Source organism: Grampus griseus (assembly GCF_964374135.1).
Source record: "Grampus griseus genome assembly, chromosome: 19".
NCBI classification, from domain to species: domain Eukaryota; kingdom Metazoa; phylum Chordata; class Mammalia; order Artiodactyla; family Delphinidae; genus Grampus; species Grampus griseus.
Window position 1 is genome coordinate 13269002 of NC_139013.1, and position 21490 is coordinate 13290491.

Consider the following 21490-nt stretch of genomic DNA (forward strand, 5'->3'; position numbering starts at 1 on the left):
AGGAGGAGGAGGGAGGCCAGGCCATGCTGCTCTGGTGGAGGAGTGTCCCCGAGGACGCGGACATTCTGGAGGCGGTGAGGAGGGACGGAGGAGGGGGAGGGACGGAGGAGGGGGAGGGACGGAGGAGGGGGAGGAGAAGAGGCACAGCAGCAAGGGCAGGCAGAGGCGGCATACCAGGCTGTATCCCGTGGAGATAAGCAGAGCCCTGAAGTCATCGGAGTCCATGCTGCCCGTCTGCTTCTGCTCGAGGACGCAGGGACAGCAGAGGAGACCGGGCCCAGAGTAGGCAAGAGGGGCCGCCCCGTGTGCACAGCGGGGAAACAGTACAGTGGCAGGGAGCGGGGGAGACAGAGGCGGCCCCGAGAGACCAGGTAAGGGGGAAGGTGTCCGGAGAGACACAGGGCAGGGAGGCGGCAAGAGAGCCCGTGAAATGGCACACATGATGGCAAGGGGTGGGATGGCCAGAGGGAGGGGAGACAGAGAGAAGGAGAGAGAGAAAGAGAAGAGCAGTTAATGCCACAGTCCGCTGGGGCCCAGGGGGCGCGTACCTGCCGGTCATTCTCCACGTCGTAGCCCAGGCTGATGAGGCAGGCCTTGAACTCCTCTGGCCCCAGCGCCCCGCCGTGGTCCTGCCGGCGTCCGAAGGCAGGTGTGCACAAGGGGCGGTGTGGAGACCAGGCCGGCACCAAGGCAGGGAGAGGGGCCCGGGTCACATGCAGAGGGTGGGGGAAGGGGACACACGGGGGAGGGAAACACAGTTAGAGGTGACGTGGACAAGGTGATGGCCAGGGCGGGGCAGGTGGAGGGGCGTGGGTGGCCTGGAGGGCAGTCAGAGGCCGCCTCCCAGCTCCTCTGGGCCAGAGCAGGGGTGGGAGCTGAGAGGTGCAGGATTGAGGCTTGAGTCCCAGGACTCCTGGGAGGGAAGGGGGGAGCTCTCCTCACCTCCAGGATTTGGGGTGGGAGAAAGGGGATTGCACCCCCTCCTGCTGGGCCCCTGCCTAACGCCCAGAGCACATGCTACCCACAGAGAGCAGGCAGATGACACATCAGGCCCGGCAGGGCCCGGGGCAAACTGGTGCTCAGGGCCCCTCTAAAGGGGCTGCCAAACCAAACCTGACTTTTAAGGACACTGTGTGTATGTGTGGATCAGATTCCTGCGTCAGGTCTCAAATCCCTGGTGTGCTGGGACCTCTCTGTTCAGGGTTGCATCGGCAGGTGGGCGAGGATGCAAAGCCCCGGGGGCGGGGCTTGGGACTCCCCTTTCTCTTCCTGAGGGAAGCTGCCCACGCTGTGGGTCGAGGTGATGCACCTCTGCACCCCCTTCAGTGGCTGGGGCCCTGCCGGCCCCTGTGAGTGGCCTCTGATACTCAGCAACTGTGATGTGAACAAACGGACAGATGCAAAGACGCAGGGGGCAGGGTGGGAGGTGACGGTGGGGAGGGACGACAGCAGGGGGCAGAGGGAGCGGCTCACCTTGTCGAAGTGATTGAAGGACGCCCGGAACTCCTGCATCTGCTCTTGGCTGATGCCTTTGGCATCGCGGGTGAGGATCTGGTTCTCGACCTCGTTGATGGTGCGGGCGATGGTGGTGAGCAGCTGCTCCCAGCCCACGCGGATGTGCTGCGGGAGGAATGAGGGCGTGAGTGTGGGCTGGCCGGCAGGTGGGGATGCTGGGACCACCGCCGCTGTAGCTGAGGGGGGCTCGGGACTGGCTGCTCCTTGTGCGGGGGTATGTGTGGCCTGGAGTCAGACTCACCCCAACTTTCTCCCAAATGCCAACCCAGCCCCACACTCTGCCATGCGGCTCATGTACACAGGGCCACAGGCACGGTGCCCGCCTACTGCCTCTGCCAACCAGCGGGGTTCACGTCACACCGGTGTATGTCCCAGTGACGGATGCAGCAGACAAGCAGGTCCTGATACCTGTGCCAGGATCCACAGGGAAGCTTTGTAGAGACATGCTGGGCAATGTGTAACTAGCTTTCTGGGGAAACAGCCCTTCCCCCCTTTTATTTGGTGGCATCTTCCGATCTGCATGGTCTAAGTGCTGTCACCACGGACCATTTCAAGCTACCAATATGATGGCAACCAGCCCTGATGCTGTAACCTGGCGGCAGCGAGCCGGTGCACGGGATTCCCGCACATGCTGGCTGGATCTGCGTCCTCGAGTGAGGATGAAACGGCTGAGGTCACACTGGGGGCAGGTGCTGCCCGCCCTCCCAGCTCTCCAGGGAGCTTGTCTTGAGATGTGTGTTGTCATGGTGATGGGAGAGTAGTGGTAGAGAAACCGTGATTTTTAGAGACATGTAAACGTTGGATCTAGTCTTTTTGGTCAGAGAAAGGGGAGACAGAGCAAGCAGGAGACACTTTTCTACAGGGCAAAAGCCGTTTGGAATAAGACAGCCGGGCCCTGCCTGGGCTGCCACAGGAATCCCGCAAGCGCGTGCAAGGGCAAGCGGGTGGGGGCGGGGCAGGCTTGCCTCCATGGTGTAGTTGGTGTGCTTGTTGTCGAAGATGAGGGCCTCCTGGATGAGCTGGTGCTGCTGCTCCAGCAGGTCCAGGTTCGGCTTGTAGTCCACAATGCTGCGCTCATACTGCTTCAGGTGGCTCAGCTGGTCCTCCAGAGTCCCATTCATCTCGATGGAGATGCGCCCGATCTCCTGCACAGAGGGTGGTGCTACTGGGTGGGGGACTGGCGGACCCTCGGCCACGACCAGCCACCAGGAGGCGGTCTGTCGCGGGCCGCCCCAATGCCAGGGCGCCTCCAGCCCGGGACCTCTGCCCAGGGGTCCCCTCCGGCCCTCCCTCCAGTGTAACAGCAGCCACGATGCGGTTTCTGCACCAACGCTCCACAGGGCTAACCTCGCTGCTCCCCGCCTGACTCCCTGTGAGGCCCAAGACTGGGACAGGCCTATTCCACAGAGGTGGAAACTGAGGCCCAAAGAGGGCAACTTATGACATTAAGAGGCAGAGCCAGGATCGGAACCCAGGCCTGGTGACTTCAGAACCCGTGCTCCTGAGCACGAGCACCCCACGCCTCGCTTCCCAGGGTGACCAAGCCGTGCAGGGGGCACTGAGCCCCGCGGCCGACCTGCCCGATCCTCTCTCGGGCTGTCGTGAGTTTCAGTGAGGCCACTTTGGTCAGTGGGGTGCCTAGCGCACAGTGAGCACTCGTAAGTGGCGGCCTGAGTCGCAGTCGGCATGGTTACAAGCCTTCCCGTGGCTGGGTCACGAGGGCAGAGTGGGGGCGTGGGGAGGGTCTGAGCTCGGACCACCTTGGTCACAGCTACACCACAGTGCTTGTGATGCGGCTGGCATAGGGCGGTGCCCAAAAGTGTCTGTTGAGGGAATGAAGTAATGGTCTTCCTCATCCTTTTAGGGGTGAGAAAACTGAGCCACAGAGGTTAAATTGTGCCTGACTCCCGACCGGAAGTCGAGGGGAGAGTCGAGACTCGAACCCGTCTCTACCTGACCCCTCAGCACAGCTTCTCTCTGGATGGTGCTGCCATTTCCATGAATACGTTATTGACGCTCCTAATCCCATGAGGCCACGAGAGCTGGGTCCCAGATCCACCGGCCCCGTGGAGCACTGGGGCCCTCCCACCAGGGGCAAGCAGCCTCCCGTTCAGTGGGGGCTCTTCCTCAACTCTGCCCTGAGACTCTCCTGGGCCCAGCAGGGCTGGGGCGACTCGCCCTCACCTCCATCTTAGTCTGGATCCAGGGCCCCACGATGTTGGCCTGGCTGGCAAATTGGCGGCGGAGGTGCTCGTTGGACTGCTGCTTGCTCTGCTCCTCCAGGAGGGCGTGGTCCCGCTTGGGCACCAGCTGCTGCACCTGGGGAAGGGGACGCGGGCAGGAGCAGTCAGGGGGGCGGCCGCCTCACCTGGTTGGTCCTGCCCCGGCCCTGCCGGTGGGTGTGTGCTGCCCACCTTCTCCCACTTGGAGTTGATGATCTGGGGGGTGACGGTGGTGTAGGGGTTGCTGCCTGACAGCTTGATGTGGTTGCTCTCGGCGATCCTCTGGGCCTCCTTGTGGATGGCCAGGATGGCCTCCCGTTCCCTGTCGGCGTCCGGCAGTGTCGACTTGAACTGGTCGTGGGCTGAGATCAGGCCCTGGGGGCAGGAAGAGAAGGGATGAGGGCGCGGCCTGGACCCGTGGAGGCCCCACGAGCCACGAGAAGGGCGGGAGGGGAAGGGGCGGACCTCGATTTCCTCGATGGTGTGGACGATGAACATGTCCTGGAGGTCCTCCATGGCGCTCTCCATCCAGTTGTTGAAGGGGGCTGCCCGCTTGGCGTACTCCAGGTGCAGCTGGTCAATGGTCTCCAGCTGCTTCTCCGTTTTCTGGTGCGTGTTGGGAGGGACGGGGACAGAGGAGGGAGGTCAGTAGGCTAGCAGGAGGTGTGTACGGTGGAGAGGGGTCCGGGGGCACCAAGGGGTCAGGGGAAGACCCCTGCTCTGAGGGCAACAAGGCACAGACCTCAGTGGGGGGCATCGCTCCCTCCTCACCTCCAGGGCTTCCCTGCGACTGTGGGTCAGAGAGCCAAGGGCATCCCACTGGTCGCAGATCTTCTGGCAGCGGGTGTTGACGTTGTGGGAGTCGTAGTAATCCAGCTCGCTGTGGGCCGGGCAGAGGGTGATGAGATCCAGCAGGGGCAGTCAGGGTGTGCTGGACCCACCCGCCCCCAGGTGTCCCAGGCCCTGGTACCAGGGGATATCGACACTTAAGCACATCAGTCATCAATCACCCCTCTGGCCCGGGGCAGGAGGAATTGCGGGGAGAGGATAACAGAGCTTGCTGTCACTGTAAGCTACGCAGGGCTCCCAGAGCGTGGCCCTCGACCATCCCTGTAGGCTGGTGAAATCTCAGTTGCCCAACCAGGGGTCGAACCCAGACCCCCAGCAGTGGAAGCACAGAGTCCTGACTACTAGACCACCAGGGAAGTGCCCTGGATAATTTTCCATTTAAAGGAAGTCTAGCAGAACACACTGGTTAGAGAATAAGGCTCTGGAGCCAAGTTCCCTAGGTGTGAATTCCAGCTCTCCGATTTTGAACTTGTGTGACCCTGGGCGAATGAACTCCCTCTGGATCCCTCGGTTTTCTCCTCTCTGAAATGGGGGTGGGGTTATCACGGAGACCAAGTTACTTAGCTCGTGTGAACTGCCGAGAGCAGTCCTTTGCACCCAGTAGGTAAAAGTAGCAACAGTTCCTCATTAAAGGTTGTGTATTTACTTTAATGGGTATTAAGGAAGAAATGTACAATTAGCCTACAATCTCACTGTACGCAACTAACGATATATTCAAGAAAAAAAAAGTGAGCTGATTAGGGAATGAGTATTATTACTGCAATGACTGAGGTTGGAAACACTAAGCTGATACCATAGTTCCCAGCCCCCTGCCCCTTATTCCCTCTCTTCAGCCCCAGCATTCCTGCCTCCTGGGGTCCACACTTGGATACTCTTAGCAGCAAGGCTCCTAGGGAGTCAGTGTACAGGTCTGGGGGAACAACTATGGGGAGGAACATGACATGGGAACCAGGACACAGGGATTGTGTCGCCTGCCTGGTGAGCCAGACGGGCAGGCAGGATACAGGGGCCGGGGGAGCAGGCAAGGGCTGGAGGAGGAGCAAGGCTGTGCTTCACACGGGGACCAGGCGGCCCAGGTTCCAGTCCTATCTCACTCCCTAGCTGTGTGACCTTGGGCAGGCCCCTTGGCCTCTCTGTGCCTCAGTTCCCACTCTGTGACACAGGATTGCTGGGGGATTAAATGAGCTAGTACACATAGAGCACTAAGTGCCCTGAGTTTTCGTCATTACCATTAATCTACGCTCAGCCGGGCTGTCTATCCAGGCTCATCCTGGCCGGCCCTGGGCCCTCAGACTCATCTTCGGGGCAACAGACAGCACCCCAAACAGCCCTCCCTTTCTCCTCCAGGGCTACTGTCCAGAAAGCTGCCTCGGGACCGCCTGTTCCCCGGCTCAGGGTAATGGGTTTCACATGGCTGTTCCCAGTGCCTGAGAAGTGGGCTGGCCTAGGAGCTCCTCCAAGTCTGTTTCTCACTGGCTTCCAGGAGCTCGCCTGTCAATGGGGGTGGGGGTGGGGGTGGGGGTGGGGGTGGGGGACCTGCCTATGTCCCACCCCACAACCCCTGAGGGTGGTGGACGTCTGCGTCTGTGACCTCACTCTCCTCGGCCTGGGCATGCCAGGTACAGGGGCTCGATCCTAGGGGAGCTGCAGGACTTCAAGGGGTGCCCCCAACAGCGCTCAATGGGGACACCGTGTCCCCGGTTCTGTGAAGACCCAGTGGTACTTCTGCCTCTGGGTGAGCAAATGGGGAGCCCCCAGAGCAGCTGGGCAGTGTGGCGGGCGTGAGTCAGGAAGGAAGCCAGCCCTGCCCGGTGTGGGGCTCCACTGGGCATCAGTGCTAGGCCCCAGCCTTGCAGGAACAAGGAGAACTTTGGGGATGACTGTGACAGGGTAGGGGGTGTCTGTGGAGAGGGCAGTTCCAGCCAAGGATCCTATTTTGGAGCAGACGGCTATTCTGGGAGCCCGGCCGCCCTCCAGGGCCTGTGGATTTTCCATGAAGTCATGGCCTGGGCCTCCCACTCCCTGGGCCCTGCTTGCTGATGGCCGCTGCGCTGGTGGAATAAGGCCCCTTTCACTGGCTCTGGAGGTTCAGTGTACTAATTGTGTGCACAAGTTTATCTGACTGGGGTGGGGAAGGGAGGGCAGAGACCCGACTGCCTGGAAGCTCTTACAATAAGTGTATTCTGAGCAGGAGAGGGAAGGGGCCGGGCAAAACAATGGGCTCTCTGTGCAGCCAGATTCCCTCAGGGAGCAGGGGGTGGGAGCAGTGTGGGCTAGGCCGCCCACCACATCAGGGGGCCAGGGGGTCTCCTTGGTGTGGCAGGCAGAGGAGGGGGAGCCCCAGGGACCCCAACAGCCTGAGGAATCAGGACAAGGGGTCAGAGACCCCCCCTTCTGCTGGAGAATCTAGATCCCACTGTTTCTCATCTGGGGTAAAGACAAGGTGGGCAAAAGGCATCATCCTGTAAGGCTCTTCCCTGGCATCTGAAAGGAGGGTGTGAGGGTGGAAAGGGCTGGGGGACCCCATTCCACCACTGCCCCGCCACTGCTCTGGACTGGGTGCTGGAGGGGAAGCAGGTGACGGGGAACCACGAGCCCACACGTACTTGAGCTCCTGGGCGATAGCGGCGATCTGCTCCACGCGGTCCTGGTGCGCGGCCAGGTCGCTCTCGAAGGCCTCGTGCTTGCGGATGAGGGCTTTGATGTCCGACAGGGTGGCCGTCTCATAGTCCCGGTGCTTCAGCATCACCTCCTTCCCTGGGGGGGCGCGGAGGGCAGGGGGTGCTTCGTCAACAGCGCCAGAGGGAGGGAGACGGGGTGTGGACCCCACGCCCTGCCTTGTCGAGGATGGTGCCATGAGAGCTAGAAACCTCCAGAGCCTTTTTCCTCGCCCTTTGCAGGAATCTCTATGCCCAACTAGATCCTGGATGGAGCTGGGAGACGCTGTGGGGCTGGTGGGCCTGAGACATATCCCAATTCAAGCTGTGGGCTCTAAACTTAGTATCCTTTATTGGTAGACGGTAAGAATTTGGGTTGTGCTACCAGGGCTGGAAATGTGGACACCTACCTGCGGACCGCTGTGATCTGGAGAAGCAGCTGGCATTGCAGCCATGCCTCAGCAGTGGGGGGAAGGGGAAGTCTGAGTCAGGGCTCTTCCAGGAGCCTGACCCCTGGCACTTGGGCGCCAGGCCCCCTCGGTGTGGGAGTCCTATCACACACCTATTGCTCCACACTATCCTAAGGGCTTTCCATGTGCAGCGAGGCAGGGCCCATTGTCGGGCCCTTTGAAGGAAGGGAGGAACACTGCTATCAGTCCTGGAGCCTGGCTAATGATACACCCCAGGACAGAAGCTCAAGTGAGCCCTGCAAGCACAGTAAGGTACTGCTAAGAACCAAGGGGGAAACGCTGGCCGGGAAAGGTGGCTGGGACCCCCAACCCCTAAAGCTACCTCCGGCTACCCCGGAGCGGCAGCTCAGAGACCCCCTCAGCTGGCACCAGGAAATCCAACCAACAGCTGCCTGCCTAGAGCAGGGGATGGCAGACAGCTTCTCCCCACCTGTTCTTCCCCTGTAAATGCGGCCAGTGCCAGGCCAAGGTTAACACCTCAATGAGGGGATGTTGAGAAGGCCGGGCACCAGCCAGTTCCAACTGCATCTCAGCCACCCTGTGGACAGGGCCTGGCACTGGTGGACAGGAGGTGTCAGCCTGGGAGACCGAGTGCACCAGCCCTGCCACTCCAGCCCCGGGGCAGCAGGCTCAACCACAAAGGCAAGCTTGCAATTCCCTTCTCCAAATTGCTTTCTCCCAAGGGTGGGAACCAGAAATAGTAGGTTACCACTTTTCTGCCTCAGCAGAGTTTCAGCAAGGGAGCTGCCAGGGGTGTGCTGGGAAGAATCGGGAGGAGGGGGCCACAGCCACGGCTGCCTGGGACCCAGGCCAAGGGGCAGCTAGGCTGGGGGGGGGATGGGGGCTCATTTTTGCTTTTCCCCCAGACAATCTGAGACCCTGTGAGAAGCACCCACATGGGTGCTCACTCCTGCAGGCTGTAGGGATGGTGAGGGGGCACAGAGTGATGGTGGCTCAGCCCGCCCTCTGCCCCCCAACCCCCCACAGGTGAGGAGGCTGCTACACCTGGCTTCCAGGGCTGTAGAGGGGTCGGGAGGCTGGTCTGTCCTCCTGTTCTGCATAATTGGGTGGTTCAGAGGACAGAGGCTTCAGGCCTTGGGAATGAGAGTGGACAGGCCTGCCTGGGGACTCCGGGCTAATGCAAGGGGCAGGGCCAGATGCCAAAGTGCCTGTGGGGAGGTAGGGGTGGGGCAGGGGCGTGTGGAGTTGGGCCCTGGCTAAAGACTGGGCCACTTCTCCTAAATGCCTTCGGGTGAAGGCCGGCCAAAGTGGTTCCCAGGGAAGGAGCTCTGGTGGGCCGTCACACCCACACCCCTCGGCCTCAGGAGACCATCTTCTCAGGGCCTCCTGGAGCCCCAGGAGAGAGGCTGGAGGGCTGGTAAGAGGCCCCCAGAAGGGAAATCCACAGGGAGGACACAGGAGCCTAAGAAAGGATGATGGGGCTACAACACGTGGATAATGACAGGAGGCAGCTCAGTCCAAGCGTGGGACCGGGTGCTGTAAAATCCACTTACGTGTCCAAGGGCCCCTTGACAAGAAAGATGTCAAAGTCTGCAGCTCCCTGGGCAGGGCCTCACCTACCTGGAAACTGCCGAGCACAGCGAAGGGGCTCAAGAGGTGTTTGTTGAATGAATGAATGAATGAAGAACAAACGAATAAACTACATGCCAACACCCCCCCCTCAGGTTTGCGGGGGCAGAGCCCACAGGCGCCATTTCTGTGGGGCAGAGGGAGGTGCCTGCGTCCCTGGCCCAGGCTACCTTGTCCTCGGCTTGCCTTCTGGCTTCCCCTCCTCTGCATTCCTTCCCTGGCAGAGGAGGGGTCAGGGTATTGCTCTGCATCTGGAAGCTGCCGCTGGAGAGCAGCTGGCCTGAGCTAATGTGAGGAGGGCATTAGCCGGGCTGCGGCTGGGGACACAGGTGACACAGGCCCAGGTCTGCGGACCCTGCAGAGCTGCGTGTCCGCGTGCCGGCAAGGGTGGGGCAGGCTCCGTGTGGGTGCCTCTGGGTGGGTCTCAGCGACTGACCAGGGTTGCGGCAGCCTGCCTAATAGCTGGGTGGGTGGGGCCAGAGGAGCCCCCAGGGGCTCAGTGAGGATCTCCTGGGGACCTGGGAGGCTGGGAGGGATGAAAAACTGCACTGACCAATGCAAGGAAGTGTGAGACCAGCTAGGCAGAGTGGTGGCAGGAGGGCCAGGGCAGGGAGTGCAGGAGGCAGCCGGAAGTGGGAGGGTGGGAGCCCAGTGGAAGGCACTGGCCGTTTCCCGAAAGCTTTTGGGCCCCTGGGATGCAGAATCTCAGCCGTGGTGTGGGTCCCGACCGAGGGCCAGGGACGTGATGGAATTCCACATCCCGAGCCAAGGGAACAGGCACTGCAAAGCTGCGGAGAAGCCGGAATCACCGCTGCCCTTGTGGGAGGGGCCCCGGGGGAGGCACCGGGACAGGGCAGGGGTGAGAAGGAGCTCCCACGGCGGGCCACACCGAAGGGCGCGTGGCTGGTGGTCAGTGAGCAGCAGGTGCAAGTCGGGCAGCAGGGCCGGGAGGCGGCTCCCTGGCCCGTTCTAAGGACCATGCTCAGGACCACAGACCATCCAGCACTGGCTCTTCAGTGTGAAGTCCACAGTCTCAAAGGGTGTTGGGCACGGAAGGCAGGGTGTGAACCCAGGCTGCCAGGGAGGGGAGATCATACCCCCACGCCCACCCTGGCCCGGAGGGCCGCCATACTCAGGGGAGACGTGGCAGAGTGACCGGGACAGGGGCCACGTCCCTGTGCAGCTGGCACAGGGTCCATGACCCAGGAAGCAGTCCACCTGTAAGTAATCTCTGAGGCCAGGGCAGGTTGGGCGGACCTGGCCCCAAACTGTTCCTTGCTGCCTGGGGCTGGATGGACCCACAGCGGCATTTGTGACATGCATGTTCCCAGGCAGCAGGAAAGGGGGTCTGACAAACAGACGCTATGCAGGCAGGAGGGGCTCTGTGTGTGTGTGTGTCTGTGTGTGCGTACACGTGTTGTCTCTGAGAGACAAGAAAGGAGGGAGGGAGCTGGGAGGGTCGTACCGTCGGTCCAGGCCTCGTGGATGGAGGCCTTCTGCCGGAACTTCTCTGCCAGGTGGTCGAGCCGCTCCAGCCTGCGGATCTCGTTCAGCAGCCACTCCTCGTAGCCCTTCTCGGCCTGCTCCAGGTGCTGCCAGCCGTTGTTGATGTCCTGTGGGGGCGGGAGAGGGCAGGGCTACCACAGGGAGCTGGGGCACGCAGCAGGGCAATGCCTCCCTGAAGGTTACCACCCTGATGATGACGGGAAGGCAGCAGAAATGGGCCGGGGTCACATCTCTCCCCGGCTTTGCTGTATCTGCGTGTCTGGACAGGGCCCAGCACATGGCAGGTGCGGTCAATACTTTTGGGGTAAATGATTGAATGAAAATGAACGAATGCCAAACGGGGCACTGGGAGTCAGAAGGTGACTGTCCAGGGAATATTGTCCCTCCCCTGAGAAGGGGTCTCAAGCACTGGAGGTCCTGGAGTCACAGCCAAAAGAGGGCCCAAATTCAAACAATTCCACACAAACTATGGTGTGGTTTGGGGATGGGTGTAAAAGTCTGGGGAGTGATGGGGGAGAAGGAACCCAGTAAAGTGTCGAGTGCATGCCCCACCGCACTCTGCACTCCGAAAGCTGTGCACTTCAGTTAAGAAAGACCATGCTGGGGAAATAAGCCTGTGGGCGGTGAGCAGCCGCCCCTCAGCTGTTCCCTCACAGGGAACCTGCAGCCCCACACACCTCCTGGGCCCCGGCCCACCCTCAGCCCCCGGCACTCACCGAGACCATCCTGCCCTCGGAGGGCATGAAGGCGGGCCGGTTGCTGAGGCGCAGCTTGGTCTGCAGCGTGTTGAAGTTGATCTCCAGCTGGCACTTCTCCTGCACCTTGGGCGGCTTATGGACGCGCCGGTAGTCGCGGAAGTCCTCCAGCTTCTGCTGCATCTCCTGGATGGTCTTCTGGGGCACGCGGTCCTCCAGCCAGGGGATGGTGCGCCGGATCCACTCCAGGAGCTGTGGGCCCACAAGAAGCTGCGGTGGCCTCTGCAGGGGACCCTCTGAGCACAGATAGGGCCGCCCCCGGCTCATGGGCACAGGGGACCTGGATCTCCGAGGGCCCCATCTTGGGGAATCACCCCTGCTCCCCAGCTCGACTTTTCCATAATTCCCGACGGGAATCCCATGACCAGGAATTCTGGGAACACGTGCCCCCTCTGAACCACGGGGCTGTTCTCTGGCTACTTCCTGCTCCTGCCTTTGCTTTTGGCCTTCCTTCCCTCACCTAAGCAGGGCAGCCTCAATTCAGACGCCCCTCCTGGATGGCCGCCCCCATTGCACCCCCATGAGAGCCCGCTGTCGCCATCTGCACCGAGCTTCACACTGAGAGCCTCACTGTGTCCTGGTCACTGACTGTGCCGCCTCAAGGGCAGGGCTGACTGCACGCCTAGCTCACTCTCGGGTGGTCAGTGCCATGCGCGGGGCCTGGGACACAGAAAATTATAAAGTACAACTGAAAAAGAAAGTGACCCGTATGAGCCACTCATGTCTTTGATGGAGTGAGACCAGGGTACAAACAAGCAAACAAACTGGACATTCTAGAACAATCCTAGGAGAGGAAAATCGAGTACTGTCCAGCATAGATAGGCCCGGGGAAGTGATTCCCAAATGCCAACCTCTGGCAGGATGAGAAAACCAAGGACAAAGGTCTCCGTGTGTGTTGACATCTTGGTGCGTGATGCTAACTGCCCTCTCTTGGGAAGGGCCGGGATCCTAAGATATAACCTTTTAACCTTCTTAGGTGTTAGACATGATGGTGGTAACAAACGGTAGCTTTTTCTTTTAAAAATATCCTTAACTTGGCAAAATAAGAAGTTCACCACTCTAGGTTGGCTGGCAAATACTTTCCCAAATTTTCCTGGTCTGTGAAATCTCGAAGTCGGGGAACCACTGGTCTAGAAGAGCAGTCAAACTACTCCTCTTGGGGAGCGTAGATGTTTTTACTTTTTTTTAATGTGGAAATTTTAAAAATGGGAGAATCTAGGAGAGATGTACTAAACACCCACATTCCCAACTGATGGTCCGGGTTCAGGTTCCGGAGCAGGGCTGCCTGGGTTTGAACCTCCGTCCCACCAAGCCGCATGGTGGTGGGTTTGTGCCTGACCCTCTCTGGGCCTGTTTCCTCACTTGGAAAAGGGGGTAATAGGAGTTCCCTCCTAACAGGGCTGTTGTGGAGATGGTAAATCCTGTTCGTGAAGTGCTTGCACGGGGGCCTGACATGACAAACTGCTGTCCTGTCACCATATCAGCTCTCGGGTCTCTCTCCATCCTACGGAATCAGTCTCTCCACGGGTGGGGCACGGGAACAAAAATTTTTTAAATTTTTAAAAAGCTCCCCAGCTGATTCTAATGCAGTCGGGTGTTCAGAAAACTCTGTCCTTGAGTTATCTTCTGTAGAAACCCAAGCTCGAGACCCCAGAAGCCAGCCAGCATAGTGACACAGCAGTCTGACCCCTTAGTCTTGTAAAATCAACCCGAAAGGTCACATGCTGGCTTGGTCAAACTCCACAGCCTATATAACCTTACGACCTTTTCTAGAAAGTCTCGCTGCCATCCCTGCTCTCCCCTCTGCAGATGTCCCATGACCTTTGGCAGAGAGTAACAAGAGGTGACCTAATCTTTCAGCGCTGGCGGGGCCACCAGGGCAGGGGGGAGTGACACACTCACGTCGCTGGCCAGCCTCTCATAATCTTCCATCAGGTGTTCATTCTCCTGGTTGACAGCCAGCACCTTGCAAATCCGGTTGGCGGCAGTCTCAGCCTGGGGCAGGGGAGGGGAAAGCACACAGTCAGGGCTGCCTGGGGGCTGCTGACCCTCCCTCCTGACAGGCACGTCCCCTGAAAGCTGGCTCATCCGTGGCCCACACAGAAGTCCCCAAGGAGGGAAGGAGAGGAAGCACAGCATCAGCAAGATGGGGCCGAGTGGCTGTGTCCTGACAGGCCTTTCCGGGGCCCCCAAAGCTTACTGCTGAGGCCCCCGCCAGGGGAGCTGGGCCTGTGGGCTCTCTCGACTTGGACCATGGAGGTGCTGAAGGGGACTAGGGAGCCGTACGCTCACCCACTGTGGGGGAAACGGACTCACAGGCCCTCCAAGAGGAGGGTTGGGTGAGGCTGGGTAGGGTCCTCCGCTAGGCTAAGGACCCTCCCCTTGGCTGGGAAGGGAGACCGCGGGGAAGGCCGAGCGCCAGAGAGCTGTGGCGGCGGGCAGGGAGGGGGGTGCTGGCGCCCCCCAGAGAAGTCTGGTGGTCAGTGCGCAGGCAGAGCATGCCCAGCCCCTTCCTAATTCTCCCCTCGAGGAGGCTGCTGAAGGCTCAGAGGGCGGAAGTCATGATGCACAGGGCGGAGGGGAGCCAGGGCTTCGGAGAGTAGGGAGCGGTGCAGACAGTGACTAGTCTCTGCCCAGAACTACAGGACAATGTCCTGCTTTGTCCTGCTGGGGGGAAAATGCAAGGACAGGAGAAGGAGGGTGAGGGATGCCACACAGAGACCAGGTACCTTTCAGGAAGCACAGAAAGGGTCCAAGAAGAAGAGTTGAAACGGCAACAGAACAGGAACAGAAATAGTGAGGAGGGTCTACAGAGTGGCGGGGAAGGAAAACAGAGAGGCTTGGGGGTGGCTCCAGACCTGGCTAGCTGCAGGCACTGACGCCCAGCCTCCCACTTCCACACGCTGCTCTGGGACAGGTGAGGAGGTGAGTGGGGGACAGCTGAGAGTGGTGCACACACACACACACACACACACACACCCTGCTTCATGCTGCAGGACACAGGCCGACGGCCACAGGCAGTGCTCCTCAGAGGTGAGGTTCCCGAGGGCCTCGGCCAATGAACACCCAGCCCCTAGTGAGTGCAGGAAGCAGAGCCAAGATCGCAGCTTGTGGGGGAGTCGCGGACGTGAGTCCCTGACCCCAAATCTGGAGAGACAACCGGCACCCCAAGCTCAGCTCCACTGCGCTGTGCAGGCCCGCGAAGGTGCGGGCTGCTGGTCACAAGTGTTTTGGTTCACCACTGAGTTCCTGGCACCCAGCTCAGGGCTTGGCGTGTTTGAGGTACTCAAGAGTTGATGAATGAATGAGTGAGCAAAGGAACAAGGAGCAAATGCTTTAGTGACTAGAAATAAACTATCAGGAGAGAACGGGCAAACTTGGTGCTAGGGCTAGGGTTGCCCTTGCATTCATGAAACAAAACAAAACCCAGAGAGCACTTTTTTAAGAGACTGGATTGAACCTCTGGGGGAAAGACAGCCACAATAATAAAAGCATTACAAGGATGTCCTGGGAAGTAAACACGGGCCGGGGGAAGCTGGGCTCATAGCCGGAGAGGCCTGGATCCTGCACGTCCCTTGGTGACGGGCAGCTCCCAATAGGCCGGCCTTTATTTCCTCCCTCACGAGAGGGGCCCAGCTGCCTCAAAGACTTCCAAATGCTCTGACCTGGGCTTTCCTGCCAGTATCCCCTCCCACAGATGCCTCAAGGCCTCCGGTCCCCCACACCAGAGCTCAGCTCTAAGCATGAGGGGGCAGTTTGGGCAGAGAGAAGACACTCCCTCGAGGGCAGTGTGGTGGGCAGCGAGGCTGGCTTGGGGCCCGTGGAGGGGTGAGGCCAACACAAACGTGCTGTTAGTTGGGGTTTGTGGCGAGGAATCTATCACCGCCCACCCCCCCCCCGCCTTCCTGCTAGGGTGAGGGGTCCCCTCCACTCTCCCTGCCTGTGCCCCCCCACAGAACACTCCGAACACGAGCTCCGACCACCTGCCGGGGAGGTGGCACGGGAAGTGGCACGGCGGGCAGAGGCGGGCAGAGGCAGGCCACTCTGACTGCCGGGCCGCGGGCGGGGCGCTTAAGGGGCCAGGCACCGTCCTGAGCTCTTCACCCGCATGAGCTCACTTCATCCTCAGGACAGCCCTGAGACGGGTACTAGCCTGCTCCACGTTTTCCACGTGGGAGAACGGAGGTGAAGAGACTTATCCGAGGTCACACTGCTGAGAGGCGGCCCAAGCAGATGGCCCGTAGGAAGGCCCCCACTGGCCTTGAGGCTCTGAAGGAGGCAGCAAAGTCCCCGCCCCGTGACTTCAGTGTCCTCCTCTTGTAAATGGGGATAACGGCACCCACCCCTCCCGGGGTTGTGCAGGGGACTCTTAGAGCCTGTGCACATGGAGTCCTCGGATCAGTCCCTTGCATGCAGTAAGTGCTCAATAAATGAGAGCTCATTTCTTCTTGTTCTCCTCCCTGCCCAACTGCCAACGGTGACACAAAATCAAGCTGCTGGGAATACACCGCTGGCCAAGACCAGACACCCAGGAGGCAGGTGGAGGGGACAGAGCCGGCCAGGCCTCCACGTGGGGGCAGCTGGGCACCATCCTGTGGAAGCAGAGGGCTCCTGACAGGCGCAGCGGGGGACACGTGAGGTCAGCCAGGCTCGGGGAGGGCCGCTCCTGGGAGCAGACACTTCTGACGGCCCTACCTGTGTCCACGGGGCTGCTGGGGACAGCGGCCTGACGATCTGGGTCAGCAGGAGCAGGCCTAGAGCCTTTCCTGGGGACTTTGGGAGGGGACAGAGCTGCAGAGAGGGGCAGCAAAGCCAATGCTCCGGGCAGAGGCACAGCCAGCGCAGCAGGCAGGTGGCCGGCACGGATCACGGAAAGGGCGGGGCGGCCAAGCAGAGCAGCACAGGCCCAAGCTGCGCTCTGCCATCTAAGGTGACACTGGGATTCAGCTGCCTTGTCTGAGAAACCAGGGTGCCACCACCCATCTCACAGAGTGGGCGGTATTCACAGAGAGACTACCTGTGGTGTCTCGACATTGGGCCAGCACCGGCTCGGTGGTGGCAATGGAGGCCCATAGTCACAGGAACCTGCCAGACTGGGTCGGTCCTCAGGCCGCAGCCCGGGCAGGGGGACGTGGGGGTGGAGGGGTGGCAAAGGCGAGTCTCCAGCCACAGCAGTGAGGGTGCTCCCGCCCCAGCTCACCTTTTGAGCCCCCGAGAAAGCGTGGTAGAAGCAGGACACGTAAGTCATGATGGCTTTCTCATCTGGCCTCAGAGTGCCTACAATATCTGCGCAGAGAGAGAGAGAGAGAGAGAGGCAGGAGAGAGTGAAAGACGCAGGAAGGCCGGCCGAGGCCCGAGGTTCATGCGGAGGAACAGCGCTTGCTCTGGACTGGAAGCCAGACCCTGGCTCCGGCCTGGGTGGGCATGTCTTGCCGGGGTTTTGTAGAGGGGAAGGGGGAGGGTCTGAATAAGATGGATTCCTTTTCGAACCAGGCCTGAGTTTGTGAAACACTAGCAAGGAAGCCTTGTTTAGGGCTGGAAGGATCAGGTGTTATTTGATCTTCCTGGAAACATAAGCAAGATCCTGTCCGGTGTGACCACCTACCACCTTAGCATAAACCCCTGGTGGTCTCCTGATGTCCCCAGAATAAAACCCAAACTCCGGATCCCAGACTACGATGGTCCTGCACGGCCTGGGCCCGTCACGTTTTCCGACCTCATTTTCCTCCCCTCTCCTACTCTTCTCCAGCCATTCCTTGAAAAAGCCATGCTTATTTACACCTCAGGGCCTTCGTACTTGCTCCCCCCTCTACCTGGAACACTTTTCCTACAGATCTTCACCAGGCAGCTCCTGCTCGTCTTGCCTCCCCTGACAGCCCCAGCGAAGCAGCCCCCACGCTTCCCCATCCCACCATCCTGTCCCATGCTCTCGACTGCACTTATCACATGAAATTACTCTATCTGTGGACACGCCTGTTGTCTGCCTTGCCCACTAGAATGTAAGCTCCATGAGAGCAGGGACCGTGCCTGACTCAGTCACTGACTATATCCTAAGTGCCTGGAACAGAGCCTGGCACAGGTCAGGCCCTTGATAGACAGTGTGGGCAAGGACTGAATGGGCGGAGGTGCCAAGGAGTCAGGGGGTGGCTTCCAGTCGGAGAGAGACCGCTGCCGTCTGCAAGAGAAATGAGGTGAGCACGGGAGGCGAGAGGCAGCAGCGGCATTGGGCAGTGGCAGCGAGGTGGGCCTGCCTGGCCCTGCCCGGTACCTTCTGCGCTCCTGAAAAGGCATGGTAGAAGCTGGACACATAGGTCATTATGGCCTTCTCGTCGGGCCGGGCCGTGTTCACGATGTCTGCAAGTGAACAACAAGGGTTAAACCGCCCAAGCAGGGGCGGGTGGGGCGGGGGCGGTCACCCACTGGATCCAGAGGCTCCCAAGGCCACAGCCATCCTGGGAGAAGGACCCTCAGAGCTGATTCCACGGCCCTTGGCGACTCCAGTGGGCTTGGCTTGGCCACACCCTTGGCCCCTCCATCCCCCATGGTCACTGGAAAGGCCAAGCCTGTGGGAAATGGATTAAAACGAGGCCACTTCCTCTCTCTGAGAGTGGCCTCAAGGGGCTGCTAGACGGTCAACCCCAAAGGCCACCAGAGGCCAGAGGCATGGGTCCTGGCTGGGGGTGGTACATGGCTGGGAAAAGGAGCAAAGCCGGAAAAGGAAAAAACACTCCACTTTGGTGGGCTCCAGACTCCGAGGCTGTGGCAGGCAGGGAAGGCAGAGGCCTTGGTTGTTTGCAGGAGTCAACCCTCCTGGCGACCTCCCTCGCCCCTCCGGAGGGAGGGGTGGGATCAGTCAGGAAGGCAGGGCACCTGGGCCCAGCCCAAGAGGCAGCCCCTGAGAGCTGACCCTTCAAGGACCTCTTCCCCACCACCTGCACCCCTGGCTGCTCAGGCTGCTCCTGCTCTGGCTCCCTGGGTGACACCACTGTCCCCAGTTCACGCTCATTCATTCAGGCGTTCTGGCTGGCTCCGCCAGCTCCCTGAGGCTACTGCAAGACATGCCCACAAAACAGGGTGCTGACTGAACAAAAGGGATGTACTTACCCTCTGCATCCAACATCTTGGGGATGTCTAGGTATTTCTCAGCCACTTCAAAGGCATTGTTCAGGTTGGTGACGGGGTCGTCCTGGGGGAGGGAGGTGAGGGAAGGAGGAGAAACTTGGTCAGGGGCAGGATGCACAAGCAGAAGGAACAAGGGCTGGCCCGGAAGGGAGGGATCTTGGGAAGGGCTAGGACTGGAAAGGGTCCTTCAGGCAGTTCTCAGCCACCTGTGCTGCTGCAGGGATCAGTGAGGGGAGGGGGGACACCCGGGTAAAGTCAATTCCTACCCAAAGGAATGCCTCTGGAAATCTTTGTGGGGCAAACTGTGGACCCTTTCTCCAGAGACAATGCAGGCGTGCTCTTTTCTTAGAATTTCCATCCATCCCCAGACCCCAGATTAAGACCCCTGCCCTGAAATCCACACTGGTCCAGACCTGAGAGAGCCCTGGGCGTGGGGGGTGGGGTAGAGAGGGAACGGAGTGCATCCCCGTCCTAACCTCCCTACTCTAACTGCCCCCGTCCTAACCTCCCTACTCTAACTGCCCCCGTCCTAACCTCCCTACTCTAACTGCCCCCGTCCTAACCTCCCTACTCTAACTGCCCCCGTCCTAACCTCCCTACTCTAACTGCCCCCGTCCTAACCTCCCTACTCTAACTGCCCCCGTCCTAACCTCCCTACTCTAACTGCCCCCGTCCTAACCTCCCTACTCTAACTGCCCCCGTTCTAACCTCCCTACTCTAACTGCCCCGCTGCTTACAGGATGAAAGGCACTTCACCCTGACCCTCCCTCAGGTGCCTTCACCTAGGCTTTCCAGCTAGAGCCCAATACGATTACTCACTGCGGACTGAACGGGCTAAGTGCAGGCCTGTGCCTCCCCAACCTGGGATGCCCGCTCTCTGGCCCTCAACTGCCTCCTCCCCAGAGGCCCTGCCCCCACCGGGTCAGCTCAGGTGTGCCTTCCTTCCTCTGGAGCATTTGTCCGGCCCCATCCCCTCTCCACTCCCACGCAGCCTGAGCACATGCACAGGGCCCTGTACGGCTGGTTTGCTCTGGACGCAACTGTCCTGTCTTCCCCGCGAGGCTGGCAGCTCCTAGAGGGCAGAGCCTGGGTCTTACACGCTCTGTACAGGCAAAATACAACAGGACCCCGCACGGGACAGGGCTGTCGGCGGTGATGGTTTAGAATTCTTTACCCCTCCCCAAATGCTTCCAGAATCTAGAGGCTTAAGGAAGGGCGGCTATTAAGCATGGCCGGCCAGGCCCTACAATAACCCCAGGTAGCTGCGATGACCAAGGAGGGAGAAGGGCAGTCCCCAAGGGGAGCAAAGGAGGCGAGATCAGCCACCGAGCCTGGGGTCTGCTGACAGCTGGCACAAGGCCCTCCCAGTCTGCCCATCTGAGCACAGAGTCCAGCTCTGGACGCCAGCAACAGATGGGCTTGGGGGCGGTGGCCCGGAGCCAGGGTCAGACTCAGGGTGTCTGTGGGCCACTGAGGGGAGCAGGAGACACGTACCTTTCTCAGCTTGTCGTACTCAATCAGCTCTGGTCTGTGCCGGTGGATCAGGGCATTGAAAGCAAGACCGTCCTTCCAGCTGGGGATGGAAAGGCCAAGGTTATGAGTGGAGCCCCCCCACCGTCATGGGAGGGCTGCAGGCTGTGGGCACCCACAGGAATGATTAACTCCCACTCAGTGAGGTGGTTTAGAGTGTGTGCCTGGCACTGTAGGCAGACGGTGTGGCCGGCTGGCCGTGAACCTGGCTGCTGGAGCCAGACCATCTGGGGGAAATCCCAGCCCTTCCACTCGCTGTCAGTGTGACCTTGGGCAAGTCCCATAATCTCCTGCTACCTCAGTTGCCACATCCGTAAAATGGGGATAATACAGTACCTACACTTCATTGGGCTGTTGTGAGGATGAAATGAGTAAATATGTGAGGCTTTGGCCGATACCTGACAAATGACAAGTGCTTTGAGTGCTCGTTACCAGGGTAGCTGTGACCTGCTGAGCACTGTCCCTGCAAGGCCCCACTGAGCCGGGCAGGCCACTGCAGGCCCTCTGCACCTTAGCTGACCTGACCCGTGGGCTGGCTAAATGCCGGGATGTGGCTTGACACGAAGGGTTCTGTTCAGAGGAAAGTGACAGCTGGTCACAGTCCATACTAGTCACACTGGCTCTTTCATGGGTCAAGGTTAATGACGCCTCCTTAGAAAGACCCCCCCGGCCCCCGACTGTGGTACTCTTCCAGTTACTTTCTATCACCTTATCCTACTTTGTCGTCTTTCTATGACTCCTCTCACTACCTGAAATTACGCTGTTGGTTTCTTCACGCCTTTGTGAACTACTGGTCCCCCTGCTGTGGTGTTACCTTCCAAGCGTGGGGACTTTATTTTGGTGCTGCTGTATTCCCACTCTTGGCATGGAGTAGGCATTCCATAGACATTTAGTGATTGAATAAATAAACGAGTAGAAATGCACAGGGACTTCCCTGGTGGCACAGTGGTTAAGAATCCGCCTTCCAATGCAGGGGACGCGGGTTTGATCCCTGGTCGGGGAACTAAGATCCCACATGCCTCAGAGCAACTGAGCCCGCAGGCCACAGCTACTGAGCCCACGCTCCACAAGGAAAGATCCCACGTGTGGCAACTAAGACCCAATGCAGCCAAAAAAAGAAAAAGAAATGCACAGAGGACCAGCCAGCTGGTGGCAGGAAAAGGAAGGAAACACACAGAGGAGCTCAAGGGAGGGACCAAACGCTCTCAATGCAGAGCACAATGGTCCCCAACGTCCAGTGCCAGGGCTCCAGGAAGCCTGAAGACACAGCAGGA

General features: G+C 59.8%; 1 protein-coding gene across 6 annotated transcripts in view; it reads right to left on the reverse strand.

Moving 5' to 3' along the window:
- Nucleotides 1-21490, reverse strand: part of ACTN4 (actinin alpha 4) — a 72736-nt gene that overhangs the window by 2058 nt on the left and 49188 nt on the right. Inside the window, exons 6-20 of one of the 6 annotated variants that reach the window (XM_082676515.1) lie at nucleotides 20181-20259; nucleotides 18669-18750; nucleotides 16765-16850; nucleotides 13467-13559; nucleotides 11526-11756; nucleotides 10769-10916; nucleotides 7193-7343; nucleotides 4509-4617; nucleotides 4203-4343; nucleotides 3930-4112; nucleotides 3700-3834; nucleotides 2481-2660; nucleotides 1474-1620; nucleotides 549-629; nucleotides 175-240 (exon numbers count right to left, since the gene is read on the reverse strand). In XM_082676515.1, coding sequence (XP_082532641.1) covers nucleotides 175-240; nucleotides 549-629; nucleotides 1474-1620; nucleotides 2481-2660; nucleotides 3700-3834; nucleotides 3930-4112; nucleotides 4203-4343; nucleotides 4509-4617; nucleotides 7193-7343; nucleotides 10769-10916; nucleotides 11526-11756; nucleotides 13467-13559; nucleotides 16765-16850; nucleotides 18669-18750; nucleotides 20181-20259 — 1912 coding nt within the window. Of the gene's footprint in view, nucleotides 1-174; nucleotides 241-548; nucleotides 630-1473; nucleotides 1621-2480; nucleotides 2661-3699; nucleotides 3835-3929; nucleotides 4113-4202; nucleotides 4344-4508; nucleotides 4618-7192; nucleotides 7344-10768; nucleotides 10917-11525; nucleotides 11757-13466; nucleotides 13560-16764; nucleotides 16851-17832; nucleotides 17919-18668; nucleotides 18751-20180; nucleotides 20260-21490 lie in introns of all 6 variants that reach the window. The other 5 variants (XM_082676514.1, XM_082676513.1, XM_082676512.1 and 2 more) reach the window with 5 other exon arrangements.